This window comes from Euprymna scolopes, chromosome 3 (genome assembly GCF_053919585.1).
Source record: "Euprymna scolopes isolate OS-2025 chromosome 3, ASM5391958v1, whole genome shotgun sequence".
NCBI classification, from domain to species: domain Eukaryota; kingdom Metazoa; phylum Mollusca; class Cephalopoda; order Sepiida; family Sepiolidae; genus Euprymna; species Euprymna scolopes.
This window is the reverse complement of record NC_136484.1, coordinates 1554548-1566638: the sequence shown is the minus strand read 5'-3', so window position 1 is coordinate 1566638 and position 12091 is coordinate 1554548. Positions and strand designations below refer to the sequence as shown.

At 32.8% G+C, this 12091-nt stretch overlaps 1 protein-coding gene across 4 annotated transcripts in view; it reads left to right on the top strand.

Moving 5' to 3' along the window:
• The window catches only part of LOC145252775 (uncharacterized), a 297793-nt gene that overhangs the window by 269160 nt on the left and 16542 nt on the right, over positions 1-12091 (top strand). For all 4 annotated transcript variants that reach the window (XM_080112722.1, XM_080112706.1, XM_080112712.1 and 1 more), the window contains one exon: positions 10748-10831. In XM_080112722.1, the coding sequence (XP_079968848.1) occupies positions 10748-10831 (84 nt within the window). The remainder of the gene's footprint in view (positions 1-10747; positions 10832-12091) is intronic.

The following is a 12091-nucleotide window of genomic DNA, read 5'->3' as shown; positions in this document are numbered from 1 at the left end:
TGAATATGTTTCGCCTAACTCATCCAATGGCCTTCGGGATAGGAATGCTGAGTATCTTAACTGCATCCCCAGTAATTACTGCCTTCCATAGTTGTTGTTGTCTAACTACGTTATGGCCAACTAAACCTCTGGTCTGCTTTGGATAGGTTTGAAACCACTATCTTCAGACGATGCTCACGTGGAACCGCAGAGATTCAATGCCTCTATCCACTGCGTCTTGTGCCTCGACGCGGTTAAGCACCTGAAGAAGACTAGACGATTATTAGCCGAAACGTGCGGAAGCAACAACAACTATGAGGATGAGAATAACAGTCCGCAAAAAATACATAATGAATATGTTTTATTTATTCAATTATTGGAATAGATACATTATATGTGTGTCAATAAACAGCTCTTAAGCTTTTAATTTATAGGATGATGGGATGGTTTAGTCATAAACATTCAATTTTATGAAAACGAGATTTATTATTAGAATAGGTGTAACATGCATAGTTTGTGTGTTATCATGCGAAAATAGTCCTTGGGAAAGGGGGATAACAAATACCCATAACAATATCATCATTCATTTGCGTGGCGAAATTCAGGTAAATATTCCATTTTTTATTTATAGAAACTAAACTATCAACGTGTTTTAGAGATATCGGAGCAATAATGAGCCGACGTAACTTATCAGGAATATTAGTTTTCATCATCAATTTATGAATCAAGATTAATTATTTTAAAAGAAGATTTATGTTATTGGCGTTTTGCTTACTTACTGTACGGTTGTTAATAATCGACAAATAGTTAAAGAATGGTAATAAAACAGCGAATACAAAATGAAATTATATATATATATAAGAGAAAATAGTTAATAAAACATGTTAAAAACACTTTGAAAAAGAGTTAAAAACATATTTAATCTGAGAAGGAAACACTTGATAAGTGGATAGTCCCTTGTCCGTGGAGTTTCGAAGAAATACTTTCCTTCTCATCAGAGGGTAGGAATTAGCAAAATGCCGGATCGGATTTTGCATACAAAAGTATTTGATGAAACTGCAAGTAAGTCAAAGATCTTACTTGATAACAAAAACTGAAGCAGATAGAATATGGTGAAGAAAAAGGTGATTTCAAGTAAATGGATATTCAGGTGAAAGGTAAATTATCCAATGATGGTGAAATCTAAAAATGTAAATCCAAGAAAGTTAATTTAATTTTCATTCGAACAAGTAAAATCCAAGGAAATCGCGTAATTGGAAGATGGTTCAAAATAATCCAAAAGGCCGAAATTCCTGGAATAATTCACAAATATGTACAAGGAAAATGGGGAAAAATTCCAATAATATTGATAAAGGAAAAATAAGATATGTGTTTAACACGGCTGCCGAGTTAAAGTGCAATCAAGAAAACTCAGTGAAGAAGAATAGAAAAAAAGATTAAATAGTGATAGAATTAAATATAAAATAGAAAAGCAAATGTCAAAATAACCCGGAAAAGATGACGTTAAAAGGCGCGAAAAATATAGGGCAAAAAAGAGGTCAACTGAAATGTACAGGTTATTACTAAAGAAAATGTCAGCAAAAGTTATTAAAAGACACTAAATGGAAAAAAAATTAATTATGTAATTAATTAATTAAAAATAAATCAAAAATAAAATATAAAATAAAAAAATTAAAAAATTAAAGGGGAGAGGATGGCCGGTATCTGCAAATTCTGGATAAAGCAAGTAATTGTGTAAGTAAATGCATATAGTAAAATATAAATGCATATAGTAAAATATAAGTAAATATACATGCGGTATATGAATGTGTAGGTAGATTGATATATTTGATAGATAGGAATATTTAAAGACTAAAACGGAAATTGCAGATAAAAAACGGCCAATCAAAGAAGAAATAAAGAATTAAAATAAAGGATTATTAAGTTATGAAGTATTAAGAAAGTATGTAAAAAAACCGATAATGTTAAAGAAAAATTATATACATCTGAAAGGTTAAAGTAATATCGATGTAATTTCAAAATTAGCATAATTAAATTCGGACTTATGTTTACAGGACGAGATCAGTTCGTTTTTAGAATCTATTATATTGTTACTTTGAGAGGAAGTAATTATAATCATAGCTTCGGTTGTGCAGAGGCGACATGACTTAAAGCCTTGAGTATAAGAATTAACTTTGTTATGATAGTCCATTTGATTGAGAAGGGAGTATTATTAGAGTTAAGTTTTTTAATTAAAGTGGTTAGAAAAGCTCATTGGTTATTATTAGAATTATGGTTGTTAAAAGAAGAAATGTGGTTTGATATTCTTTTCTTAATTAATGTTGAAGTAGCGCCGATATATGTATGCACGTTATTAAAAGCTCGAGGTCTGATATTAATATTAATTTGCTGATTTGTATTATGGAAATAGTTTGAATTTTGTTCATTGTGTTCAACAAAGGGTGGGACAGTGATAGTACGACGACTGTTTTGGAGGGGATAATGAGCGTTGTTAGTGTTAGGATGGCTGTTAGGAGAAATATTATTATTCTCATTATTATTATTATTATTATTATTATTATTATTATTATTATTATTATTATTATTATTATTATTATTATTATTATTGTTATTATTATTGCTAGTTGTATTATTGTAGATGGAGGGGCTGCTCGAGTGGTACATTGGATTAGTAACTATATCAGATCGAGGATGGGAAGAAGGATAACTTGAAGACGAAATATTAGTGTCTGTTATGGTTGGTTGGTTGTTTTTGTTTTACGGCATATCAACCCTTTGGTTTATTTAATGCCAAATCCAGTGATTTTGAAGAACAATTTTTAATAGAGTATATTTGTTTTGTTTTTTTAAGTCAGTTTCTATTTAACCCATAGTTGGGACCCTAACAGGTACTACCACTCTGGATCAGAGTGGACCTGGGAGCAATGGCAATTAAAAGGTGGTTCCACACTCCCCAAAGCCCACAAGCTGGGGCCTCACCATTGGATATAGTTTAAGGTCATATCCAGGACCTGTCTGTTATGGGAGGATTGTGTGGGAGCTCAGTAATTGGGCATGAATATATAACATCTTTATGGATGCAATCATTATTGAGTGGGCAAAGATGTTTGTTATTACAATTACAGTTAGTTTTGGGTTTAATTGGGAAAGGGATTTTTTGGGCTGATTTAATTTTTTTGTAATTAGATGTTAAGATTCTTTGTGCTAAATTAGGCATTGTTGAATAAGAAATCCTGATTGATTTTTTATTGAAGATAGAACTATATCTGTGTTGTTATTTGAAAGAGTTTTGTACAATGTTGAAGATTTCCTTAGGTATATTAGTTTTGACATTTACGCTAAATGAAGGATTAAACCTAATATTTTTCTTTCTCCTGATGCGACTCTGTGGGTTAGAGGTATTGCGATAAGTATTTTGGTTTGGATTATATATGTAGACTGGTTCATTATTATTGATAGCGGCAGATCTTGTTATTTGAACTGGTTTCTTGCGAGTCATATTGTGTGTGATTACAGATTTAAGGCGGCCAGCAGGAGGAGCATAATTGTTGTATTTAATCTTTTCCGTGTGTCCCAAGTTCCTTAAGGCATAATTGAAGAAAGTAGCATTTTGATTAAAAGTTTTTATCAGTAGAGAGAGCAGAAATTCTTCTAGAGACGGATGGTTCTATGGATTTTATAATTGAGTTGGAGTGGGTAGAAGATTTATGGACGTATAAAAGCGTAAGGTTCGGTTTATTATAGGGGCTATGAGTTTCGGTGCTAAAATTAATTGTAACATCTAGAAAATTTGAAGTTTTTTTGTTTGGTTCGATAATTATAGAACGGCCAAAGTTATTAAAGAAGTTATGTAATTTTTTAATTGTTTTGTTGTATTCTCTTGGCCTGGCTTTTGTAGTAAAAAGGGCATCATCTCTATAAAGGCCCCCTTGGATATGTTTAAAGTGGTATTTAAGTTCTTTCAGTAAGAAGAGTCCCACTAAATCGGTAACTTCTGCAGAGTCAGAAGAACCCATCAAGATGTCTAAATTATCAGGGGTGTCCTTTCTAGTCCAAAACTTATTGTTAAATTGTATAAGGAGCTTTCTCGCTAGGAGAATTAATCTAATTTCTAAATTAGTTAAGTCAGAATTTCTTTTAGCAAAGATTAGAGCCTTATTTAAAAGGATCGGAGAAATTGATTGATAATAATTTTGGATGTCAAAGGTTATGTATTTAAGGGGGTGTTTTTTTAAGGGAGACAAACCAATTAATTACGGAATCTGAATTTAGCCAAAGAGCGAAACTTACCTTTTCTTTAATAGAAGGGATGGTTCTATCTAAGATATTTTGGCTTACAGCACCTAAGTCAGAGTTAGATGGGCAGATCAATCTGATGAAGGGGTTGTCATAGAAATTAGGTTTATGATCCTTGAGGGTGAATCTAGGGGTACGCGGAGAAATTATTTCAGTGAATTTATGAATATTCATAGAAGTCAGTAAATGTTTAGCTTCAGAAATAATGGAATCAAAAGTCTTGGGAGGGACTATTTTATAAGATTTATTAAGTTCTTTATACAAAAGTCTTGGGAGGGACTATTTTATAAGATTTATTAAGTTCTTTATACAAAAGTCTTTTATATGTAGGATAGTCAAGTTTATAATATTTTTTGTCTCATCAGCAGGGACGAATATATGTTTATTCTTTTAAACTTTTTCGGCAAAATTATTTATTTTTCGAGTAACCGGATTATAATGGTGTTTTTGTTTCTTAAATTTAATTTTTAGACTAAATTTAACATGGAATTCTCAAACTCCTCAAGATAAGGGTTGTATTTAGGGTGGGCAGTGGTTTTTAATCCGTAAAATTTGGCAGCAATTCTTTCGATTTTCTTTTGTCCTCCATGAGACTTGATAGGGAGTTTATTTGTTAAGATTTCTGAGTGAGGTTTGTCTTCATAGGAAATAGGCGCTTTAAGTTTATTGTTAATGCGTAAGTCATGGTGATAAGCCTTCCACCTTATATTTTTTAGGAAAGTGTTCAAAGCAGGAACAGATTTGTGGATAGGTGACTATTCTTGTTGGGTAGCAATAGGGATTTTTTGGCAGGCAGAGGAATGTGTTCCTTTTCAAACATATCTGGGGAGAATAAAAAGCTCAACCAAGCGGAAGCTTATAATAAAATAAAAATTACAATTACATTTACCAAAATGATCCTAAATGGTAAAACTGAAGTATATTATAAATATTAAAGAATTAATATTTATAAAGTAATCTCAACCGGATGTAAAAGCTCGATAAAACCAAATAGGAGATAAAGCTTATAATAAGAGCAAATAGTTAATAAAACATGTTAAAAAAACACTTTGGAAAAGAGTTAAAAACATTTCATCTGAAAAAATATATATAGAGAGAGATATAGATAGATAGATAGATAGATAGATAGATAGATAGATTGATTGATTGATTGATTGATTGATTGATTGATTGATTGATTAGTCCATGAGAAATCGTTCTCAAATGAAATTTTCCAGGTCATTAAAACTTTATCACATAGGAAAGGGAAATAGAAAATGATGATAATAATAAATGATGATGATAATATATCTCTGGTTATAACAAGAAAAGATGCTGCGCAATGATTAAGAATGACAGTTACATCAGTTTTGATTACTTTTTCCTCTCTTATAAAGTTGCTTTGCTGGCAATATATTATATGAGATTTGGCTCACCTTGGTGACACCAGCTTGTAAATATCTGAATCATTGCACAGGTGACTAGACTGAATACGAGTTTTGTTTTCCTTGTGGAACTGTCATACTTTAATAGAAGCAATAAATGTTGGAGTTGGGATTTTCTCCCTACATCAAAACTAATATCATGTCGGCTGTAGATTGGTATCGTCGGATGACAACGAGCAACAACATTTATCCAAACAATCCAAGCATGAAAATAGGCTATCAACTTAAATGACCGTCTCGTGTTTACATGAAGAGCCTTGTAGAAGTCATAAAATACCGGGTTTGATCCCATCTTCCCTTGTTCGACATCGCCATCAGCATGACTGCTTGACCAATATGTTCGATCATATAAAATAGCTAAGCGAAACAAAAATACATCGTTCCCGAAAGAAAACGACAAAACGGTAGCGGGAATTAAACTAGAAAAGAGGGAGATGATATAATAGACAATTTCCAAAAAATCAAAAAAAAAAATAGGAAACGATATTGTGATTTAGTTTTCAAGAGAATCAAAAATCGGAGACATAAAAAGAAAGGAAAACTTTTGTATTTCAGTTTCCCGTCTCTCCACGACAGACTCGAGGAATTATCGTTTTGAAAAATGAGCATAGCGTTGGCCTTTAACCTTCTCTACGACGCCCATTCAGCTGCCAAACTCGCTTTTGTTCAAATGCCGTGTCTGCCAATGCAGCCATCTCTTCTATAATTGTAAAGAGTTGTCAGAATGTGGGCGTGTGTTTGTATGAACATTTATCCAATCAAATCATGCAGCTATTCACTCTCCAAGGCAACAGTAAGTGGATAATAACTACGAAAAGATCAATACTATAATGTCGTGTGTTCATAAAAGTGTCTGAAATGCTATAATCTATTTCAGCGATTGGCACTCGTGACACTTCATTATAGCTTTAATACAGCACTTCGATTTGGCGTGTGAAACACATTTTCTTTCTATGCAGAACTAGTGATGTGTGTGCAGTTTTCATATTGATAAATATTTCCCCAATAAAATATTACCAAAATCTGCATGACTCTTAACCCTCAAACTGAAAGGTATCAGTGCTGTAGCTAACCTCAATCTAATGGGGGGAGATTTTCATATTTATGGTAATATCATAAAAGTAATTTCGATTCACGGCATAATTTGTAGAGTGGAACAACTCAGGATAAATTTGGTCTTAAAATAATATCAAAATGGGCAGAAAGCAATGACCTGTAGACAAGACAAACGACACAAAGTGACATTTACGAAACTTTATGAGTTTTAAGTTGGTTTATGGGAATAATATAAATGAGTCAAATATTCATTACTTCGTTTAGATCACATTGGTATTCATTAGCAAACATTTTTATCAGATTGCAAGAGATGGACGCAATCAGTTTGAACTTAACCACGGAGTAAAGCGCCGTTTGTTTTCACACATTCAGATTAAAGTTTTTTTTTAAATATAATAAAATTATTAAGCGTTATATGATTATTTATCTCTCAACCACGGAAGGAAGATGTGACAAGAAATGAGATTGGAGATCCAGTGGTTTAAAGGAAGAGCACTCTGGCCTACGAAAATTGCTTGAGCAGCTCCGTCGGCATTCACCGATAAGGACACCTAAGCAATAATATAATCACTTCTCCAAAGGAAGATTGCGAATTTTGCGACTATGGGCCTCCTAGAACTGCACAGGACAACAACATACGGCAGTTAACAAGGAAGAGGTTGTTTTAAAAAGAATAGTCAACACGCTACTGGTTTTGGTGCCAAGAAATACTTCCCTGTCCAAAAACTAGATATCTTGAATAAAATGTATCCGAATACTTCAAATATTCTGTGAATCTCCTTTAATTTATTGTATGTTTGCATAACTGTGTGTTATCATCACACTATAAGACAGAAAGACAAACATCTGGATCCGCTAACAAACAAGAGTTATTGACATCAATACTGCCATCAAAACATCCAAACACAGATGGACAGGACACAAAGCCAGACAACATGACAACAAATGGTCCATTAGAACAACGGAATGGACACCTCGTGAACACAAGAGGCCAAAGGAAAGAGTAAGAATAAGATAGATCAAAGACCTGATACAACACATGGGTCCCACATGGCAGCAGATAGCTCGGGACAGGATTCAGGTTTGTAGATATAAAAATACCTTTAGTTAAAGAATCGCCCTCACACACACATTCTCACTTTTATAGATATATAGACTTGAAAATAAATGACGTTATAAATGATGATGATAGTTTTATGATGTCATGGCAAACCTGCAACGTCTATCTCACAGAAGAGATGTAGCGAGTTTGTCTCTGCTTTATCGGTATTTTCACGGAAAGTGTTCGACTGAGCTTCAATCTATGGTCCCCCCTCGCCAAACTTTCATAAGAAACACTCGTCTATCTGAAAACACTATCAATAATTCGCCCAACTCTTTTTCTGTGCCTAAACCTAAACGTAGATTCCATGATCAAAATTTCTTTCTTAGAACTGCACGCCTGTGGAATTGTCTTCCGTTTCCCCGCTTTCCAGCTGTTTATAATATGGTTTTCTTAAAGTCCAACGTGAACAAGTTTCTGATGAGCCGTTACATTACTATCGATTACTATATTGTCCTTAAATGATCCTTGGCCTTCGGGACAAGATCAAAGTGTAGTATCTGTTCCGGCAGATGCTGCACTTAAGATAATTTGTACCAGTCAATGGAGGGGAAACCCTCTATACTGGGACAATTATTATTTTTGGTAACCAGAGTGACCCCTTTTAGGGGAGCTGGTTTTTACCTCACATTAAAAACGGCCTTGTGCCTAATTTGCTCAGTGGGGGAGCAAATAAATACCATCTGTTCCGGCAGATACTGCACTTAAGATAATTTGTACCAGTCAATGGAGGGGAAACCCTCTATACTGGGACAATTATTATTTTTGGTAACCAGAGTGACCCCTTTTAGGGGAGCTGGTTTTTACCTCACATTAAAAACGGCCTTGTGCCTAATTTGCTCAGTGGGGGAGCAAATAAACACCATCTGTTCTTCAGATGCTGCACTTCATTTTCTTGTTCTCTTTCAGTGGAGGAGAAATCCTTCACGACTGAGACAATTTTTATTTTTGTACCTTTCTCCACGTTAAAAAACGACCCTGGTGTCTAACTCTGTCCCGTGGGGAGGCATAGTAAATAGGTACTATATTGTCCTTTTGACTACTGTACACTCTTTAACCCTTATCCTTGAGTGGCCTCTCGGCCTTGATAAGTGGTGACGCCTATGTAAAAAAAAAAGATAGATGGCTAAAGTCCAGGGAGATGTTTCTCATTGAATGATAAAACCTTTATTGATTGTTTATATGATTGTATATCTACAAACATGAAATTTGGTATATAAGGTATTCATATATAATATACGTCTGTAATATTTGAATAATTTAGAACATATAAATGAAATAATCTTTATGCAATTTATTTAATTAGTCTATTACATAAAAAAAGATTTCTCCATTCTTGGAATATTATTTAATGCAACTAATATTAATTTTTAAAACTTAATTCATTAATAAAATAATATAATTAAAAATGTCATAAATTATTTAAATTATTAAAAATCACCTTTTTATTTGAACTAAAAGGTCTATATGTTTTAACAATTAAAACATGTTAACTTAGAATAAAAATTCAACATTTTGATTTCAATTAAAATGATCTAGTTACTTACAAAGAATCATTTTTACGAAAATAAATTAATGTTGAGTAAAATGAATTGATAAAAATGCTTATAACAATACAAAATATTATTTGACAAAATTGAATAGTTATTTGCATGAATCCAAATTATTTAGAATATTTCTTGAATAAACAATTATCATCATCATCATGTGGTGCTCTGCCTGCATTCGTGGGTATGGCTCTCCATCAATCTCTCTCTCTCTCTCTCTCTCTCTCTCTCTCTCTCTCTCTCTCTCTCTCTCGGGGCATTCATGAATTCATTGTTGCTCATCATTTTTTATGTTGCTCAGGTATTCAGACTGTCAACGTATGTTTCTCGCTATCGCCCTCTGCTTCATGATCTTTCCTGTCAAGTTAATCTGTTTTATTTCGCTTTTTTCTGTAGACATGGCCCATGAACCACATTTGTCTTTTTCGCCATGTAGCGACCTTTCTATGTTTGCCACTTCTAATATCTCTCGTTTTTTGTTGTTGTTTTTTTTTTGTTTTTTTGTTTTTTGTTTGTAATTTTCTATCCAAGATATCTTCAAAATTCTCCTCGGGAACCAAGTTTCATTTTTTTTTTTTTTTTTTTTTTTCAATTTTCACCTCAAACGAGGCACAGTACCACTTTGATATAGGGGGATACTATCGGGGACACAATTTGCTGGGATACTATGTAGGGAGTTGAGCAGCGAGATGTCCGTTCACGTTACACTTGGACTTCTGCATATCAGTACAGTTGGAAAAGCAGAATCCCGGAAGGGAGTTCTAAAGTCTAGCAGTTTTGGAGAAGAAACTATTGGAGTAGAAGGTTTTCTTACAACTAGGGATCTCTACTGTGTAGGGGTGGGATTTTGCTTCTTGTCGGGATTGTCAGAGGTATTTACGTCTAAGGGATACAAGTGCTTGTAGCTCGACGGAGCATTCACCATTAAAATACTTGTAGAACAGGCAGAGGGATGCAACATTACGTCGATGGAACAAAAGTTGGAGCTTTGATGAGAATTGAGTTGCCTCTAATCCTTTCCTCGTGCTATTGGTGATGGTCCAGCACTCACAACCGTATAAAAGAAAATACCATACGTTCGGAGTATTCTGAATTTGGTGTCTATTTTAATGTTTCTGTTAGTCATGATTGTTGACAATCTCATAAAGGTGAACAATAATATATTCAAAATAGGAATTCAAACACTTACAAAATGTGATCAATTGATATTCAAATAATTTATTGTGCAAAAAAGTTATTTTTTCTCAAATTTGAGTTTATTATATTTATATAAAAAATTCGTTTCTACTAAGTTTTACTGAAACATGGATTCTTTATAATGATTTTTTTTTTTTTTTTTTTAGCTGAACTAAAAATGGATTTATTAAGGGAACGGGAAATACGAGAAAATGCTGAGAAACAATTAATGGACGAACAACGGACACGAGGTGAGTTAGTTCAATCAGGTTCAATCAGGTTCAGTTCGTTCCTGTTGTTTTTATTGTTATTCATAAAAGATGATTTATTAATTTGCTGTTACGTTTTTCTTTACTTGTGCTTCTTCATTTACCGACCCACGATTTCCACGAAGTTTCTCAAACTTGCTCGGCCGCTGACGCAAATAACCGAAAAAGGTCAACCGTGTGTTCCTTACTGTTTGTTTTCAGCTACTACGAATTTATGAAGGATATTTGTTTATATAAATTGTAAGAAATGAAACAAAAACTAATTTTAATCGAGCAGGTTAGCGTTTAGTATTTTGGGTTAGATACCTGTTTGTAATTTTATTTATTGTTTTTCCATGTATATCATTATAATATTCTCGTAACAGTTTAACGTTTCACGATCTGCTGCTTCTGGTTATTCCCGCCAACAGCCAAGCAAACCTGAGAAACTTCGTAAATGCAGAAGTACAAAAAAAATTCATTAATGGATAATCTGTGTCATGAAAATCCTTCGCTATACAAAACTTGTTCGGGAAAAGGGTTCGACTGGATTGCACTATTTTTTACAAACTGTTTTACGCTGTGTTCTAATTTAATAAACGTAGTTTATTGCAATGTATGGCATTCTGCGATTCTATTACGCTGTTTCATTGGAATCTGTCTATTTTGCTGTGAAATATCAGTCATAGAATAATAACAACTACCATTTCATAATAATAAAAATTTGGACAATTTTTTTATCGCTTCTTTTTAATTTGTTATATATTAGTTTGTTTGTTTGTTTTTGTTGTTTTTGTTTTGTTTTTTTTGTGTGTGTTTTTTATTTTTTATTTTTTGTTTTTTTTGCTTTCTTATTTTCCCCACTGAATGTTTATATATTTAAATCAACATATCCAGTTTGGCAGCATTTATAATTCTGATTGAAAAAATATTTTGCTTTGATATACATAATAAATCTAAATCTAAAATAACTATATTATAAATAAATATATCAAATATTAATACAATATAATGTTTTGATCGGGTTGTTATGAATGCTGCCAATCTGTACAGGGTATGTGTTACTGAATCGTGCATATGTATAGTTGTAGGCGTTTTATCAAAGTTTAAGGAAATATTATTTCATTTGTTTTCGTAAAATACAATTGAGATGGTGAAAGAGATATCATTAGAAACTGGTATAGAATGAGTTGAATAGATGGAATCTTTGGGATATGTATTAATTTTCATATTATCAAATGGTTAATTTTAATTAAGTTATGT